Source organism: Cetorhinus maximus, chromosome 23 (assembly GCF_964194155.1).
Source record: "Cetorhinus maximus chromosome 23, sCetMax3.hap1.1, whole genome shotgun sequence".
Classification (NCBI taxonomy): Eukaryota; Metazoa; Chordata; class Chondrichthyes; order Lamniformes; family Cetorhinidae; genus Cetorhinus; species Cetorhinus maximus.
The window spans coordinates 37523558-37543381 of NC_135901.1; the positions used below are offsets into that span (position 1 = coordinate 37523558).

General features: G+C 45.4%; 2 protein-coding genes and 1 long non-coding RNA gene across 8 annotated transcripts in view; 1 reads left to right on the forward strand and 2 right to left on the reverse strand.

The window, feature by feature from the left end:
• LOC144697569 (uncharacterized) overlaps nt 1–19824 on the forward strand; it is a 721063-nt gene that overhangs the window by 701154 nt on the left and 85 nt on the right. Inside the window, exon 2 of the long non-coding RNA XR_013580391.1 lies at nt 19626–19766. This is a non-coding gene — a long non-coding RNA (uncharacterized LOC144697569). The remainder of the gene's footprint in view (nt 1–19625; nt 19767–19824) is intronic.
• The window catches only part of LOC144697492 (uncharacterized), a 756645-nt gene that overhangs the window by 692755 nt on the left and 44066 nt on the right, over nt 1–19824 (reverse strand). The window lies entirely within an intron of this gene.
• Nucleotides 1–19824, reverse strand: part of LOC144697480 (uncharacterized) — a 142050-nt gene that overhangs the window by 86221 nt on the left and 36005 nt on the right. Inside the window, exons 3-4 of one of the 6 annotated variants that reach the window (XM_078569465.1) lie at nt 12740–13021; nt 10074–10075 (exon numbers count right to left, since the gene is read on the reverse strand). The exons of 1 other annotated variant lie outside the window; for it this stretch is intronic. In XM_078569465.1, the coding sequence (XP_078425591.1) occupies nt 10074–10075; nt 12740–13021 (284 nt within the window). Of the gene's footprint in view, nt 1–10073; nt 10076–12345; nt 13404–19824 lie in introns of those variants that run through there. 4 more of the 6 variants (XM_078569466.1, XM_078569462.1, XM_078569463.1 and 1 more) reach the window with 4 other exon arrangements.

Here is a 19824-nt window from a genome sequence, read left to right on the forward strand (position 1 = left end):
GAATGCCGCCGGGGGGGAGGGGGGTAAACGGAAGACGTGTTTGGTGCTGGCATCATGCTGGAGTTGGCGGAAATGGCAGAGGATGATCCTTTGAATGCGGAGGCTGGTGGGGTGATAAGTGAGGACAAGGTGTCACTTTTTCCTAGTGCCAGTCCCACAAATTACCAGATTCATTCAGCTCAATTTCACATCCTGCCCTTGTGTTTTTGTGGGTTCTCTCTCACTCCCTTTCTTCTCTTTTAAATCAATTTCTCAGGGTATTAGAAGGGGAGGATTTGTAGTCGGTAAACCCAAACCAAACATCACAACAGGACCTGATGGAGTCGCCCAATTTATCGTAACCTGAATGTCATTGGATTTTGAACATGGAAGGAAAAAGCACCGTTCACAGTGGGGAGAAACCGTACACGTGTTCTGTGTGTGGATGAGGCTTCAGCAGATCATCTGACCTGTCAAAACATAAATGCAGGGACAACAGGGAACTGTGGAAATGTGGAGACTGTGGGAAGGGATTCAGAACCCTGTCTAAGCTGGAAACTCATCGGCGCAGTCACACTGGGGAGAGGCCATTCACCTGCTCTGAGTGTGGAAAGGGATTCTCTCAGTCATCCGCCCTACTGAGACACCGACAAGTTCACACTGATGAGAGACCTTTTAAATGTTCCGACTGCGGGAAGTGCTATAAAAGTTCGCAGGAGCTGATGTCCCATCAACGTGTTCACACTGATGAGAGACCATTCAGGTGCCCTCACTGTGGGACTGGGTTCAAGACAGTAAATCACCTCACAGTACACCAGCGAGTTCACACTGGGGAGAAACCGTTCACCTGCTCTAAGTGTGGGAAGGGATTCACCCAGTCATCCACCCTGCTGAGACATCAACAAGTTCACACTGACGAGAGACCTTTTAAATGTTCTGACTGCGGGAAGTGCTATAAAAGTTTGCGGGAGCTGATGTCCCATCAATGTGTTCACACTGACGAGAAACCGTTCAGGTGCTCTCACTGTGTAACTGGGTTCAAGCATTCACCTCAGCTCACTGTACACCTGCGAGTTCACACTGGGGAGAAACCGTTCACCTGCACCGTGTGTGGGAAGAGATTTGCTCACTCATCCAACCTCCTCTCACACCAGCGAGTTCACACTGATGAGAGACCTTTTAAATGCCCCAACTGTGGCAAGTGCTACAAAGGTTCCCAGGAACTGGTTGTCCATCAGGGTGTTCACACTGACAAGAGACCATTCAAGTGCTCTCATTGCGGGACTGGGTTCAGGCGATCATCTGGTCTGATTGTTCACCAGCGCACTCACACCGGGGAGAGACCGTTCAGCTGCTCCGAGTGTGGGAAGAGATTCACTCGGTCATTCCATCTGCTGATACACCGGCGAGTTCACTCTGCGGAGAGACTGTTCACCTGCTCCGTGTGTGGGAAGGGATTCATTCAGTCATGCCACCTGCTGACACACCAGCGAATTCACACATAACTACTTGTGATGTGATTTTGATGTTAATCACATCCAGGACTGAACTATGGTCATTGGGGTCTGTTTCTGCTGATGTTAATAAACTCCAGCCTAGTTATAGGTGTCATATAGGTAAAGAAAAATAAATCACCTTCTGTTCAACACACAGTGTGTCAAGTTTTTTTAATATCTCCAGCACAAGTTAGTTCCTTTTGAAGGGCTCTCCCTCTCTCCTGTCTCCTCCATCCTCACCTCTAACAACAAGTGTGAGGAGCTCATGGAGCTTCTTTGTCACTAAGATTGAGACAATCCGATCAGCTGCCTCTGCTGCTTCTCTCCCTCCCACTAGCCCACCGGAACAAATTGTCCCTGAAGTTCCTCCATTTACAAGCCCTGAACTCACTTCTTTCTCCAGTTTCTCAACCATCTCCTCTCATGCCCTCTCAGTGCTCATTGTGTCCATCAGACCCACCTTCTGCTCCCTTGACCCTACTCCCTGTTCAGCAGCCAACTTCTCCATACTAGTTGGTATTGCTAACAATTCTCTCTTCTGGTACTGTCCCTCCCACCTTTAAATCCACCATCATCATCCAAAAAAAAACCCTTTGACCCCAACATCCTTACAAACTACCGCCCCATCTCCGACCTCCCTTTCCTCTCCAAAGCCCTTGTACTTGGTGTCCCCCAAGGACCCCTTGGCCCCTCCTATTTCTCATCTACATGCTGCCACTAGGTGACATCATCCAAAAGCACCGTGTTATTTTTCACATGTACACTGACAACACCCAGCTCTACCTCACCACCATCCCTCTCCATTCCTCCACTGTTACTAAATGATCAAACTGCTTATCCCACACCCAGTACTGGATGAGCAGAAATTTCCTCTAATTAAAAATTTGGAAGACCAAAGCCTTCGGTCACCACTACAAATTCCGTTCCCTAACTACTAAGTCCATCCCTCTCCCTGGGAACTGTCTGAGGCTGAACCACACTGTTCACAATCTCGGTGTCTTAATTGACCCCCAAGATGAGTTTCTGACCACATATCCGCACCATCACTAACACCAGATATTTCAATCTCCATAACGTCGCCTGTCTCCACTCCACCCCCAGCTCATCTGCTGCTCAAACCCTCATCCATGTCCGTGTTACCTTAAGACTTGATGATTCCAATACATTCCTGGCCAGCCTCTCACATTCAGCCCACCCATGCGGAAGCGTGAGATCATCCAAAAGTTCTGTTTACCCATCACCCCCGTGCTCACTAACCTACATTGGCTCCTGGTGAAACAATGCCTCGATTTAAAATTCACATTCTTTTTTTCAAATCCTTCCAGGTTCTCGTTTCCTCCTATTCCTGTAATCTTCATGCCTTCTTCCATCTCCTTCCCTGTCACCCTGACAGTGTTACACATCCCCTGGCTGGGATGGTTGTTTCTGCTCATTCTCTTCACTCTATCAGTGTCAGTCCTGAGCCAGGATGAAGGAGAGCTCAAACATCATTGTGACGTCAGACTGAGGGCAGCATTGAGATCCAGCCCCATGCCCCCCACCCCCCCCCAAAAAAACTACAAATCTCAGAGCTCAGACCCAATGCATTCCACACGTGATCTCAGCCAAAAGGCTGAGAAACGATTACGTAACACATTTATCACTGTGGGATGTCTCATATTTTGGAAAAAAAACAATCAGACCTCTTGATGTGGAAGTACCTGACCTAACAGGATGCTGGAAACACTCCTCTGGTCAGGGTGTATCTGGAGAGAGAAACTGAGTGAAAGTTTTAGCTTGATCATCTTTCATTAGAACATTCCTATTCCCAGCATCTCCACTCTTCTGATTTTCTTTAATCAGTTACAGTTTGACTTTCTGAACATTTATCTAACATATTATTATCCATTATTCACATGTGGATAAAATGACCAACTTTTAATTCCAGTTTAGCAGTAGCTAAAGTGAAGCCAGAGTGAAGAAAAGTCATATTGAACTCGAAGCATCAACTCTGCTTCTCTCTCTCCACAGATGCTTCCAGACCTGCTGAGTTTGTTCCAGCATTTTCTGTTTTAAAATCGGATTTGCAGCATCCCTGGTATTTTGATTTTATTTCTTTGTGGTTAAGTTAGTCATGGGGTAGCTGGTAGGAGGAATAAGGGACTGAAGGAATGGTTTCTAAATTTGCTGACAACACAAAGGTCGGTAGAGAAGTAAATTGTGACGAGGACATAAGGAGGCTACAAAGGGTTAAGTGAGTGGGCAAAGATCTGGTAAATGGGGGACAATGTGGGCAAATGTGAAATTGTTCATTTTGGCAGGAAGAATAAAACGTAAGCTGATTATCAAAATGGTGAGAGATTGCAAAGCTGTTAGGTTCAGAGGGGTATGGGTGTCCCAGTGCAGGAATCCCAGTGCATGAATCACAAAAGGCTAGTATGCAGGTACAGCAAGTGATTAGGAAAGCTAATAGAATGTTATTCATTGAGGGGAATTGATTCCAAAAGTAGGGAGGTTAACTTCAATTATACAGAACACTGATGAGACTGCATCTGCAATATTGTGTACAGTACTGGTCTCCTTATTTAAGGAATGATGTAGATGTGTTGGAAGCAGTTCAGAAAGTGTTTACTCAACTAATACCAGGAACGAGTGCGTTGTCTTATGAGGAAAGGTTGGACAGGTTAGGCTTGTATCCACTGGAATTTAGAAGGGTAAGAGGCAACTTAATTGAAACCTTTAAGATCCTGAGGGGTCTTGACAGGGTGGATGTGGAGGGGATGTTGCCTCTTGTGGGAGAATCTAGAACTCGAGGTCAGTGTTTAAAAATAAGGTGTCGCTCATTTAAGACAGAGATGAAGAGAATTTTTCATCTTTCAAAGGGTAGTGAGTCTTTGGAACTCTCTTCCTCAAAATGTGTTGGAAACAGAGTCTTTGAATATTTTTAGGGCAGAGCTAGATAGATTCTTGTTTAACAAGGGGATGAAAGGTTATGGGGGTAGGTAGGATTGTGGGGTTGAGGTTACATTCAGATCAGCCATGATCTTACTGAATGGCAGAACAGGCTGAAGGGGCTGAGTGGCCTATTCCTGTTCCTAATTCATTTGTATGTTTGTCTGTAATTTAATAATAAAATTAATTAATGTTTTAATAATAAAACAGCTTGTGTGAAACAAAACTGATTTTGGACATATATCCAGAATTTAAACTCCAGCCCAGTTATATGAGATTATTAATGTCAGCAGCAATAAGAACATTATAAATAAGAGCAGGAGCCGGCCATTCAGCCCTTGGAGCTTTTTCTGCCATTCAGTGAGGTCAGGGCTGATCTTCTACTTCAACAGCATTTTCCTGCACTATCGCTGTATCCTTTGATGTTTTAAGATATAGAAATCGATGGATCTCAATCTTGAATAAGCTCAACAACTGAGAATCCACTGCCCTCTGAGGCAGGGAATTCCAAATGTTCAGTTCCCTATGAGTGAAGAAATTCCTCCTCATCTCAGTCCTAAATGGCCTGCCCCTTATCCTGAGACTGTGTCCCCTGGTTCAAGACCCCCAGCCAAGGGAAACATCCTTCCTGCATCTACCCTGTTAAGCCCTGTAAGAATTTTGTGTTTGAATGAGATCCCCTCTCAGTCTTCTGAACTCTGGAGAATGAAGACCCAGTCTATTTAATCTTTCCTCAAAGAACAATCCGTCCACCCCATGAATTAATTTAGTGAACATTTATTGCATTCAATCTATGGTAAGTATATCACTCCTTAGGTACAGAGGCCAAAACTGCACACAATACTCTGGTTGTGGTCTCACCAAAGCTCTATATAATCACAGTAAGACATCTTTACTCCGATACTCAAATCCCCTTGTTATAAATGCCAATATACCATTTGCCTTCGTAATTGTCTGCTTGCTATTCTGGCAATAAATTCCCACTGTCAGAATGAACAGGTTCAGTCAGGAATGTGATTAACAGCAGCAATAACAACTTGTATTTATATAGCACCTTTAACAGTCAAACATCCCAAGGTGCTTCACAGGAGCATTATCGAAAAACCTCAACACCAAGACACAAAAAGAGAGATGAGGACAGGTGACCAAACACTGGGTCAAAGAGGTAGGTTTTAAGGAGCCTCTTAAAGGAGAGGAAAGGAAGTCAGAGATGTGGAGATGGTTAGGGAGGGAATCCAGAGCTTAGCACCCAGGGAACTGAATGTATGTCCGGCATTGGTGGAGTGATGGAATTCTGGGATGTGTAAGAGTCCAGAATGGGAGGAGCAGAAAGATCTCAGAGGGCTGTCGGGCTGGAGGTGTTTCCAGAGATAGGGAGGGACAAGACCAGGGAGATTTGAAAAAAACAATCTGAGAATTATATAATCAGTGCATTGCCAGAACGGAAAGAAATGGTGGTAAGTGAGTAATGGGTGAAAGTAACTGCCTGTTAGGATACAGGAAGATGGAGGCAGAGTGACAACATCACTGGACTAGTAATCCCAAGGTGCAGGCTGACCTTCTGGGTTCAAATCCCAGTATGGACTGGTGGAATTTACATTAGAGGAATAAAATCTCAAATTGAAAGCTCGTAATTGGACCATGAACCCAACATTGATTGTTGTAAAAGCAAATCTGGTTCACTAATGTCCTTTAGGGAACGAAATCTGCCGTCCTTACCCGGTCTGGCCTACCTGTGACTTCGGACCCACAGCAATGTGGTTGGCTCTTCACTACCCTCTGAAATGGCTGAGGCAGCCACTCAGTTCAAAGTACAATCAGGATGGACAACCAATGTTGGCCTCGTCTGTCCAATGTCCCATGGGATTTTCTTTTTAAAAAGGCACCAATGTTCCAGATTGTCAGTGGGTGGAATAGGAGTGGAGGGTTAGGATAGTTCTGGAATAGTCAGAGGGAGAAAAGGCAGGAAGGAGGGTTTCAGCAGCAAATCGGCTGAAGCAGGAGAAGAGATAGGATGTGTCACAGATGTGGAGGTTGAGAGAGAAAACTGTTCACAACATCAGCTCACCACCACCTTTTCAAGGGCAACTAGGGACGGGCAATCAATGCTGGCTGAGCCAGCGACGCCCACATCCATAAATGAAGAAAGACAAAACAGTGAACATGTGGATGTGGGTGATCAGCTGTTGAGTGTGAATAGGGAGTGAGGAGACAGTTTGTCCCGGTGGGTTAGTGGAAGGGAGGGAAGCAGCAGAGGCAGCTGATCGGAATGTCTCAATCTTAGTGACAAAGAAGCTCCATGAGCTCCTCACACTTGTTGGAAGTGAGGAAGGAGGAGACAGGGGAGAGGGAGAGCCCTTCAAAAGGAACTAACTTATGTTAGAGATATTAAAAAGACTCGACACCTTGTGTGTTTCACACAAAATTAGTTTATTTGACTTTTGTCAAAAGTATTAACGACAATAGCTATCCTGGAGGTAATTACATCAGCAGGATCAGACTCCAAGTAATTGGTTCAGTCCTGGATGTAATTAACTGCAACATCCAATCACTGTAGTTACTTGTGAACTTGCTGATGTCTCAGCAGATGGGATGACTGAGTGAATCCTTTCCCACACTCGGAGCAGGTGAATGGCGTCTCCCCAGTGTGAATTCGCTGGTGTACAGTGAGTTGAAATGATCACCTGAACCCAGTCCCGCAATGAGAGCACCTGAAGGGTCTCTCGTCAGTGTGAACACGTTGATGGAACGTCAGGTCCCCAGAATTTTTATAGAACTTCCCGCACTCTGGGAATTTAAAAGGTCTTTTGCAGTGTGAACTTGCTGGTGTATCTGCAGGTCAGATGACTGAGTGAATATGTTCCCACACATGGCACAAGTGAATGGCTTCTCCCAGTGTGAATTCGCTGGTACATCAGCAGGTGGAATGACTGTGTGAGTCCCTTCCCACAATTGGAGTAGGAGAACAGTCTCTCCCCAGTGTGAATTCACTGGTGGACAGTGAATTGAGATGATCGCCTGAACGATCTCTTGTCAGTGTGAATACGTTGATGGTACTTCTGATCCTGGGAACTCTTAAAGCACTTCCCACACTCTGGGCAGGTTGAATTCGCTGGTGTTTCAGGTTGGATGACTGAGTGAATCCCTTCCCACAGTCGGAGCAGGTGAACGGTCTCTCCCCAGTGTGACTGCGCCGATGAGTTTCCAACTCAGGTGTGTAATGGAATCCCTTCCCACAGTTTCCACATTTCCATGGCTTCTCCACAGTGTGACTGTGCTTGTGCCTCAACAGGTCAGAGGATTGGCTGAAGCCTAGCCCACACACAGAACACGTGTACAGTTTCTCCCCACTGTGAATGGTGCTTTTTCCTTCCATGTTCAAAATCCAGTGATATTCAGGTTATGATAAATTGGGCGACTCCGTCAGATCCTGATGTGATGTTTGGATTGAGTTTCCCGACTGCAAATCCTCCCCTTCTAATACCCTGTGAAATTAATTTAAAACAGAAAATAGGGAGTGAGAGAGAACCCACAAAAACACAAAGGCAGGTTGTGAAATTGAGCTGAATGAATCTGGTAATCTGTGGGGCCTGTAAAAGGAAAAAGTGACCATAAAAGCTACTAGATTGTCATAAAAATCCAACTGGTTCACTAATGTCCATCAGGGAAGGGAAACTGTCACCCAGTCTGGACCTACACAAAGTTCTGGCCTCGAGGGGAGGAGACACAGAGAGAGAGACAGACAGAGAGAGACAGGATCCGTAGGAGTGACCACCATGCTCATTGTGGAGATGACGTCCTGCCTTCACATTGAGGACACCCTCCATCATGTTGTGTGGCACTACCACTGTGCTAAATGGGATATATTTTGGGCAGGTCTAGCAACTCAAGACTGGGCAACCATGAGGCGCTGTGGCCCATCAGCAGCAGCAGAATTTTACTCGAACACAATCTGTAGCCTCATGACTGAGCTTCTCCCCCACTCTGCCAGTGCCACCAATCCAGGGGATCAACCATGGTTCAGTGAAGAGTGCAGGAGAGCATGCCAGGAGCAGCACCAGGCATAACTAAAAATGAGGTGTCAACCTGGTGAAGCTATAACACAGGACTACTGGTCTACCAAACAGCATAAGCAGTAAGTGATAGCCAGAGCTAAGCGACCCCACAACAAACGAATCATGTCAAAGGTCCACAGACCTGCCACATCCAGTCATGAATGATGGTGGACAATTAAACAATTCACTGGAGGAGGAAGCTCCACAAATATCCCATTCCCAATGACGGAGGAGCCCAGTACATCAGTGCAATGTTGCTCTTCATTTACAGACCCTCCCTGGCCAGTCACATTGCTGTTCATTTACAGACACTCCCTGGCAAATCACATTGTTGTTCATCTTTAGACCCGACCTGACAAGTTACATTGCTGTTCCTTTACAGACTCTCCCTTGCAAGTCACATTGTTGTTCATTTACAGACCCTCCCTGACAAGTCACATTGCCGTTCATTTACAGACCCTCCCTGACAAGTCACATTGTTGTTCATTTACAGGCCCTCCCTGACAATTCATGTTGATTTTCATTTACAGACCCTCCCTGAAAAGTCACATTGCTGCTCATTTACAGACTCTCCCTGACAAGTCGCATTGTTGTTCATTTACAGGCCCTCCCTGACAATTCATGTTGCTTTTCATTTACAGACCCTCCCTGACAAGTCACATTGCTGCTCATTTACAGACCCTCCCTGACAAGTCACATTGCTGTTCATTTACAGACCCCTCCTCCACATTTCTCCTTCATTTATCGTCACTCGATAATCAGTCAACAATTCTCCTTGATGTTTGTGAATGGGAGCAGTTTAAAAGGAGTTGTGGTTAAGAGATGGAAGATTTTTGCTGAAACGTGTCTTCATAATGAGTGGATTTGAGAGTCCAGTGTCAGCAGGATTAGAAATTTATTAAGAAACTGATCAGCTGATCAGATTCCCTGTCCTCAACCGTATCTTATACTAATCCATCAATCAGAGTAAACATGCAAGTCCCGTGTGTCCACAGTCATTTACACGAGATCAGCCCGCTGGTTGGAACCTCAGGCGCCCTGACCTTGATCTCCGATGTCTCCAGTCCCCTTACTTCAGTATCCCCTCACTTTTACACCCTGTAGTGATCCAGCTCTGGACCCTGACTCTTCTCTGTCTTCTCTGCTGGGTTTTGGCAGGAAGTGAGCATGAGACTGCTGGAATTTCTCTAATCTGTGATTTACAAGGACACATTCCCTGGTTCCCAGCAGTTACTTTTCTTCTGGAATTTTCTCATTCTCCCTCAACTCCCCTGTCACCTGTTAATTCTGTTATTTCGAATAGTTTCACAATTATAGGCATAAACATCACACAATATAGTCTGGTCTATTGTATTCCTCACTCTGGTTTCAGTTTATAATGTGATTAATAACAGACAAACTCTGTCCTTTTCCCTGATCTGATTCGAGTTTCCAGTAAGCTGATTCTGTACAATGGAATGTCTTATCAGTGTTGCCATGGTGACCTGTCTGCAGTGAAGAGCCTGTTTGTGTTTCTAACTCAGACTAAACTTCTCTCTCACATAATACACGTTATATCAGACATTTTACCTCAAAGTCTTTTAGCCATGTTACAAGGGGTTCAAATACACACATCTTTAAAGGTGAAGGACAAGTTTAAAATGCTGTTTGAACCTGTTACTCCAATTTTCTATGCAAAATTAATTTGTAAATCAATGGTTAGGCTGCATTTAGAATATTGAGTCAAATTCTCGCATCTTACAACAGGAATGATGTCAGGGCTATGGAGAGGGTGCAGGAGAGACTCACAGAGATGATACCACGGATGAATAGATACAGCACAAAATGAGGCCACTCGGCCCATCGTGCCTTTGCCAGCTCTTTGGAGGAGTTACCTGAATAGTCCTCTCCCCTGCTGCTTCCCCATGGCCCTGTCAATGTTTTCTTTCAAGCATTTCTCCAATTCCCTTTTGAAAGTTACTGTTGAACCTGCTCCCACCAAACTTTCAGACAGTGTATTCCCGATGATAACAACTGACTGTGGAATGAAATGTTTTCTCATGGTGACCTGTCTGCTGTGAAAATCTTGCTTGACTTTCTAACTTAGTTCAATTGTTTCCATTGAGGAGAGACTGGAGAAACTGGGGGGTCTTTTCAATAGAATAAAGCAGGATGGGGGGGAGGGGATGTGAGCAAGGAGTTCAAAACTGTATCAAGGACATGGACCAAAATATTACAGACACTCCTTGTCTTTCAGGATCTGTATCTAGGGGAGAAGCTGATGGATTTATCTCATCATCGGGGTGAACAACTATTGTCAGAATCAAACACTCTCCAGTCAAATACAGCACGGATTAGATACAGAGTAAACCCATCAGCCTGTCCCCCAGATACAGATACTGAGGGACAGGGAGTGTCCTGGTCAATGACATTTCTCACTCAGTAAGGTAGAAATTAATCCTGTATCTCTCCCCATTAATCCTGACCTCCACACGGCTCGAATCCTCCTCCTGTTTCCCTCCCTGTAACAGCACTGAGCTAAAGCCAGCCCATAATGAGCAGGGCTCAGGGAGAATGGTTACTAGGCACTGCAGTGATGTCATAAAGCAGCATCATTCAGCCCAGCTGGTCCTCTCCCTGTCCCTTTAAAGGTGGAAATCTGGGACATCCTGTCTCCAAACACATCCCACCCTGTTCACACTGAGAATCCCAGGGTGGAGAACTGGGACATCCTGTCTCCAAACACATCCCACCCTGTTCACACTGAGAATCCCAGGGTGGAGAACTGGGACATCCTGTCTCCAAACACATCCCACCCTGTTCACACTGAGAATCCCAGGGTGGAGAACTGGGACATCCCGTCTCCAAACACATCCCACCCTGTTCACACTGAGAATCCCAGGGTGGGGAACTGGGACATCCTGTCTCCAAACACATCCCAACCTGTTCACACTGAGAATCCCAGGGTGGAGAACTGGGACATCCTGTCTCCAAACATATCCCACCCTGTTCACACTGAGAATCCCAGGGTGGAGAACTGGGACATCCTGTCTCCAAACACATCCCACCCTATTCACACTGAGAATCCCAGGGTGGAGAACTGAGACATCCTGTCTCCAAACACATCCCACCCTGTTCACACCGAGAATCCCAGGGTGGAGAACTGGGACATCCTGTCTCCAAACACATCCCACCCTGTTCACACTGAGAATCCCAGGGTGGAGAACTGCAACATCCTGTCGCCAAACACATCCCACCCTGTTCACATTGAGAATCCCAGGGTGGAGAACTGGGACATCCTGTCTCCAAAAACATCCCACCCTGTTCATGTGGAGGATCCCAGTATTTGAGAGGTGACAGCACGTTCGAACAGTGTGCAGAAGGGAGGGAGGTTGGAGATGGGGCAGTAGTTTGCAAGTATGGATGAATCAAAGGTTTGTTTTTGAGGAGGGGGTGATGATGGCAGATTTGAAGAAGATAGGGACAGTATCGGAGATAGAGAACTGTTAACAATCTTAGTGAACATGGGAAAGTTGGGTGATCAGCACTTTAGTGGGAATAGGGTCGATGGATCAGGAGGTGGGTCTCATGGACAAGATGAGCACTGAGAGGACATGAGGGAAGATGGGAGGGAAACTAAAGAATGATGTGGGTTCAGGGCTCAGACAATGGGGAACTTTAGGGACAGTATGACCCAGTGTGCTAGTGGAAGTGAGGGAAGCAGCAGAGGCAGCTGATCGAATTGTCTCAATCTTAGTGATGAAGAAGCTCCTTGAGCTCCTCACACTTGTTGTTGGAGGTGAGGATGGAGGAGACAGGGAAGAGGGAGAGCCCTTCAAAAGAAATTAACTTGTCTCAGTGATATTAAACAGACTCAACACACTGTGTGTTTAACATAAGGCTGATTTATTTGACTTTTATCCAGAATATTGCCCCCTAGAACTGGGCTGGAGTTTATTAACTTCAGTAGAAACAGAGCCCAATGAACATGGTTCACTCCTGGATGTGATTAACAGCAAAATCCAATCACCGTGGTTACTTGTGAGCTTGCTGGTGTCTCAGCAGTTTTGATGATCGAGTGAATCCCTTCCCACACTTGGAGCAGGTGAACGGCCTCTCCCGAGTGTGAATGCGCTGGTGTGACAGCAGGTCAGATGATGTCTTGAACCCAGCCCCTCAGTGAGAGCACCTGAATGGTCTCTCGTCAGTGTGAACACGTTGATGGCGAATCAGGTTCCCAGAACTTTTGAAACATTTCCCACAGTCTGGGCATTTAAAAGGTCTCTCATCAGTGTGAACTCGCTGGTGTTTCAACAGGCTGGCTGAATCAGTGAATCCCTTTTCACACTCGGAGCAGGTGAATGGTCTCTCCCCAGTGTGAACTTGCTGGTGTGTCAGCAGGTGCGATAGCTGAGTGAATCCCTTCCCACAATCGGAGCAGCTAAATGGTCTCTCCCCAGTGTGAACACGTTGGTGTGTCATCAGGTGCGATATCTGAATGAATCCCTTCCCACACTCAGAGCAGGTGAATGGTCTCTCCCCAGTGTGAATTTGCTGGTGTTTAGTAAGGTCAGCTGATCGCTTGAACCCAGTCCCACAGTGAGAGCACCTGAACGGTCTCTCATCAGTGTGAACACGTTGATGGGACATCAGTTCCTTGGAGCTTTTATAGCACTTCCCACAGTCTGGGCATTTAAAAGGTTTCTCATTAGTGTGCACACGTTGTTGGGACATCAGCTTCCAGGAACTTTTAAAGCATTTCCCACACTCTGAGCATTTAAAAGCTCTCTCATCAGTGTGAACTTGCTGGTGTTTCAGAAGGCTGGATGAAGAAATGAATCCCTTCCCACACGTGGAGCAGATGAACGGTCTCTCCCCTGTGTGAGTGCGTCGATGAGTTTCCAGTTCAAATGGGTAATTGAATCCCTTCCGACAATCCCCACATTTCCAAGGCTTTTCCCCACTGTGAACGGTGCTTTTTCCTTTCATGTTCAAAATCCGATGATATTCAAGTTACGATAAATTGGATGACTCCTGACTCAGATCCTGATGTGATGTTTGGTTTCAGTTTCCCAACTGCAAAACTTCCCCTTCTAATACCCTGTGAAACTGATTTAAAACAGAAAAAAGGGAGTGAGAAAGAACCCACAAAAACACAAAGGCAGGTTATGAAATTGAACCGAATGAATCTGGTAATTTGTGGGGCCGGAAATAGGAAAAAGTGACCATGAAAACTGCTGGATTGTCATAAAAGCCCAACTGGTTCACTCATGTCCTTCAGGGAAGGGAACCTGCCACCCAGTCTGGGCCTACACAAGACTCTGGCCTTTCTGGGAGAAGACAACTGGAGAGAGAAAGAGAGAGATGTGAGAGACAGGGGGTGAAGGAGAAAAACTTCTTATCTCTACAATTTGACCAGAACTTTGACAGAACCACCCAAACCCTCAACTTCCATCCCCTAGAAGGACCAGGGTAACAGGTGTATGTGAACACCATCACCTCCAAGTTCCCCTCCAAGTCACACTCTGTCCTGACTTGTCTGACATCCAGAACCGGATGAACAAAAATTTCCTCCATTCAAATATTAGGAAGACTGAAGTCATTGTCTTCAGTCCCCACTACAAACTCCACTCCCCAGACACCGACTCCATCCCTCTCCCTGACAACTGTCTGAGACTGAACAAACCTGTTCACAACCAAAAGTGACACATTTCACCCCAAGAAGAGCTCCCAACTACATATCCACATCATCACCAAGACCGCCTATTTCCACCTCAGTAACATTGCCCGACTCCACCCCAGACTCAGCTCATCTGCTGCTGAAACTCTCATACATTCCTTTGTTCCCTCCAGACTTAATTATCATAACACACTCCCAGCCAGCCTCCCACCTTCAACCTCCCTGTTATCTTGAGGTTATCCAAGACTCCACTGACCGTGTGCTTACTCGTACCAAGTCTTGTTCACCCATCACCCCTGTTGTCACTGACCTACAAAGACTTCTTTTTAAGAAGCACTAAAACTTTAAACTTCCCATCCTTGTTTTCCTCCATGATTGTGATCATCCCTATCTCTGTAACCCCCTCGAGCCACACACCCCTCCGAGGTCTCTACACTCATCTAATTACGGCCTCTTGAGCATTCCTGATTTTAATCATTCCACCATTGGTGAGCATTCTTTCATTTGCCTAGGCCACAAGCTCTAGAATTCCTTCTGTAAATCTCCACCTCTTTCCCTCCTTTAAGATACTCCTTAAAACCCACCTCTTTGACCAAACTTTTGGTCACCTGCTCTCACATCTCCTTATGTGTCAAATGTTACTTTGTGACATTACTGTGAAATGTCTTGGAAGTTTTAATATGTTAAAGGCACAATATAAATTATCACTGACTTGGACATATGTCGCTGTTCTGCCTCATCAATAAGACATTGTAACTCAAAGCGTGAAGCAGTTTGATGGACAAGTTGTTCCCATTGTCATTGAAAAGATTCCAAAAACATTGCCCCCAACAAAGATGGCAACTGCGCATGCGCCCCGCTGCACATTGCCCTTAATAAAGATGGCGGCCGTTAACCCGGGTCTGAAACTGGGAGAAAGCTGCGGCCTCGCTCGGTACAAACAGAGCGATGGTCCCCCGGGTACCGGGAAGTTCTTTTTCAGGTTTTACGGCTTACACAACATGCTTACGAAGCCTCTCTGCCCACTCGCCAGATTCATTGCTCCCTCCGCCCCCGCCATTCACTCCGTTACCTCTTGCAGATTCAACAGTGCAATATCCCTATATCGCCATTGCTCACACTGCGCATGCTTCACTCCCAGTCTGGCCCCGCCCTTCGTTCACTCCGATTGGCTGGAGGATCAAACGCATAGGCTAAATCCTCCAGGTCCGCCCCCTCTTCCTATTGGTCCGAAGGTGCCGTCAATCACCCGGGCATTGTGACGGTTTTCAATCACAGGATTTTTTCCGTGGCAGAAGGAGGCCCATCGGCCCATCGTGTCTGCACCGGATCTCCAGATGAGCATCATGACTTAGCGCCATTCTCCTGCTTCTTCCCTGCACCCTTGCACATTGTTTCTATTCAAATAATCATCTATTGCCCTCTTGAATACCTCGTTTGAAGCTGCCTCCACCACACTTCCAGGCAGTGCATTCCAGACTCGAACCACTTGCTGTGTGAAAACGTTTGTTTTTTCTCACATCACATTTGCTTCTTTTGCAAATCACTTTAAATCTTCACCCTCTTGTTCTTGATCCCTTGGTGAATAGGAACAGTTTCTCCATATCAACTCTATCCAGCCTCCTTATAATTTTGAACACCTCGATCAAATCTCTTAGCCTAAGATAAAAGCAAAAAGCTGGAAATCTGAAACAAAAACAGAAAATGCTGGAAAAATTCAGCCAGTCTAACAGCATCTTTGGAGAGAAAAACAGAGTTAAAGTTTTGAGTCCGTATGACTTTTCTTCAGAGCTGTTTTTGCTTCTCTTAGCCTCCTCTGCTCCAAGGAGAACAGTCCCAATTTCTCCAACCTATCTTCGTAACTCAAGTTTCTCATCCCTGGAACAATTCTTGTAAACCTCTTCTGCAGGCCCTCCAATACGTTCACATCCTTCCTAGAGTGTGGTGCCCAGAACTGTACACAATGCTCCAGTGGAGGTCTAACTAAGCTCAGCATAACCTCTCTGCTCTTGTACTCTGTGGCCTTATTAATCAAGCCCAGGATACTGTATCTTTTGTTAACTTCTCTCTCCACCTGTCCTTCCACATTCAATGATCTATTCACATATACATCCATGTCTCTATGCTCCTGCATAGCCTTAAGAATTCTACCCCTTATTTTATACTGCCTCTCCATGTTGTTCCTACCAAAACGAATCACCTCACACTTCTCTGCATTGATCTTCATTTGCCACCTATCTTCCCATTGCGCCAACTTGTCTATACTATTTTGATGTCCTGTACTATCCTCCTTACAATGCTTCCAAGTTTTGTATCATTCACAAACTTTGAAATTGTCCCCTGCACACCAACGTCTAAATCGTTAATATATATCAGGAAAAGTAAGGGTCCCAATACCAACCCCTGGGGAATTCCAATGCAAACCTTCCTCCAGCCCGAAAAATACACAATGACCATTACTCTCTGCTTCCTATTCCTCAGCCAATTTTGTGTCCACATTGCTCCTGCCCCTTTTATTCCATGAGCTATAACTTTTCTCACAAGTTGGTTGTGTGGCACTGCATAAAATGCCTTTTAAAAGTCCATATACACCACATCAGCAAGGTTACCCTCATTGACATTTTCTGTTACCTCTTCAAAAAACTCCATCAAGTTAGTTAAACATGATTTCCCCTTTTCAAATCTATGCTGGCTTTTCCAAATCAACCCATATTTTCACATGTGACTCCTAATTCTATCCCGAACAATTGTCTTTAGAAGCTTCCGCAACACTGAAGTTAAATTGACTGGTCAGTGATTGCTGGGCTTATCCTTACAACCTTTTTTGAGCCATTCCCCGGTCCTCTGGCATCTCCCCTGAGCCGAGGGAAGACTGAAAGATTATGGCCAGTGCCCCTGTGATTTCCACCCTTACTTCCTTCAATATTCTTCGATACATCAACCAACAGTTTATCCAACACTTTTTCTTTATGCATTTTGAACCCTTCTAGTGAGATAGTTTCCTCCTCTGTCACCTTGGTAGCATCTGCTTCCCTGGTAAAGACAGATGCAAAGTATTCATTTAACATCTCAGCCATACCCTCTGCCTCCATGTACAAATCCCCTCTTTGTTCCGTCATCGGCCCTATCCCTCCTTTTACCGCCCTCTTACTATTTATGTGTCAATAGGCGATAGGGATAGGGATTGTCGATAGGGATTCCCCTTTTTGATGGCTGCCAGCCTTTTCTCATGATCCCTCTTTGCTTCTCTAATTTGCTTTTCACCTCCCCTCTGATCCTTCTGTATTATGCTTGGTTCTCACTTGCATTTTCTACCAGTCATCTGTCACAAGCACATTTTTTCTTTCTTTATCTTAATTTCTATCTCCTTTGTCATCCAAGGAGCTCTGGATTTGTTTGCCCTACCTTTCCTTTTTGAATATACCTTGACTGTGACCAAACCATTTCTTCTTTGAATGGAGCCCATTGTTCAGCTACATTTTTGCCGCCAATCTTTGGTTCCGGCCTATCCAACCCAGCTCCGTTCTTGCCCCAGGAAAGCCGGCTCTCCCACAATTCATCATTCTTACTCTGGATTGCACATTGTCCTTTCCTACCGTCATCTGAAACCTTACTATACAATGATCACTGTCTCCTAAATGATCCCCCACTGACACTTGACCTCCTTGGCCCACTTAATTTCCAAGAACCAGGTCCAACAGTGCATCCTTTCTTGTTGGACTGGACACATATTGCTGCAGAAAATTCTCCTGAGCACAATCTAAGAACTCTTGCCCCTCTCCACCCTTTACATTATCACTGTTCCCAGTCCGAATTCGGGTAATTAAAGCCCCCCATTATAACTAATCTATAATACCTGCATCTCTCTGCAATTTCCCTGAAGATTTGTTCATCTACATCCTTACCACTAGTTGGCAGTCTGTAGAAACCGAAGAATGCAATTGCACCCTCTTTGTTCCTTAGCTCTAGCCAGTGATTCTGTCTTCGAACCCTCTGGGACATCCTTTTTCTGTAGCACTGCACTGCTCTCCTTAACCAACACTGCCACCCCTCCTCCTTTTCATCTCGCCCTATCTTTTCTAAACACCTCGTACCCAGGATGCAAGGTGGGTATCCTTGCAAAAACACCGTATTTCTATATGACAATCTGCGCTTGTAACTCCCCAATCTTATTTACTACATTCTGTGCATTCACATACATGCACAGTAACCCTGATTTAGTCTTCAAGACTTCCTCCCCTACTCCGACTACGATTAACTTGCTATTCTCTTTTATCAGCTATCTGCCGCTCCCAGCATTTTGTGCACCCTGGTATTCCTCTCTCATACTATCTCCTGGTTCCCACACCCCTGCTGAGTTAATTTAAAGCTCTCCCAACAGCACTAGCAAAGCACCCTGGAAGGAACTCAGTCCCGGCTCTGTTCAAGTGCAGCCCATCCAGCTTGTACAGGTGCCATCTTCACCAGAACCAGTCCCAGTGTCCTAGGAATCTAAAGCCCTCCCTCCTGAAACTCTTTCCAGCCACACATTTGCCTGTCTTACCCTCCTATTTCTGTACTCACTTGCACGTGGTACTGGGAGTAATTCAGAAATTACTACGTTTGAGGTCCTGCCTGTTAATCTTTGACCTAATTTTCTACCCTCCATAAATTGAGTTCTTCCAAAACTGCTGCCCATGTCTTAACTCATGCCAAATACCAATCCTCTATCTCCTGCATACTTGCTGACCCATATTGGATCCGAGTCAAGACATGTCTTTATTTTAAAATTTTCATCCTTCTGTTCAATGCCCTCCATGCCCTCACCTCTCCCTATCTCTGTGACCTGCTCTAACCCCACAAGCCTCTGAGATATCTGTGCTCCTCTAATTCTGGTCTCTTGTACATTCCCAATCAGAATTGTTCCACCTTTGGTGACCGTGGTTTCAGTTACAGAGGCCCAAAGTACTGGAATTCCCTCCCTGAATCTCTCTGCCTCTACCTCACTTTCCTCCTTTAAGACTCTCCTTAATACCCAACTCTTTGACCAAGCTTTTGGTCATCTGACCTAATGATTCTTTATAATGCTCCTGTGGGATGTTTCTTTACGTTGAACAGTTATATAAATATAAGTTGTTGTTCTCGTAGTCCATGCATAGAAAGACACAAACTCCTCTTGTACATTTCACCTTGACATTTTTTTCTCTGTAACATTTATTATGAAACTACACAACTGATGTGAATTAAATTTGTGATGGTAAAACTGTGTTCACTCCCTCGGGGAAATGAACCACATTGACCCACACAGAGGAACACACACAGACATATAGACCGAGAGTGACAGGGGCCTAAGGAAAGACAAACACCCAGAAAGCAACAAAGTCACCAACTTGGCCAATTGTTGTTCCATTTCAGGCTCCAAATTTAGTGAATTTAGAGATGAATGGATATAAGAAAAGCTGGGAATTTGGATGTTTCTTTTATTCAATTTAACCGATAATTCATTTTGCAGTTGGTTATAATCAGGAATGATGAGAAGAGGAGTTGACAGGTTTCCAACCTGCGTGAGGAGAACCCACTGGATTTCAAATCCATCGCCTTAACCACTCGGCCACAACTACTCGGGAAGAATGATAGAATGGACACAGAGTGCTACAGAGAAAAATGGTATTCGGTCTGTCCAGTCCGTGCCCTTCCCCCACCCTTTCCTGGTCACCTGTAAATT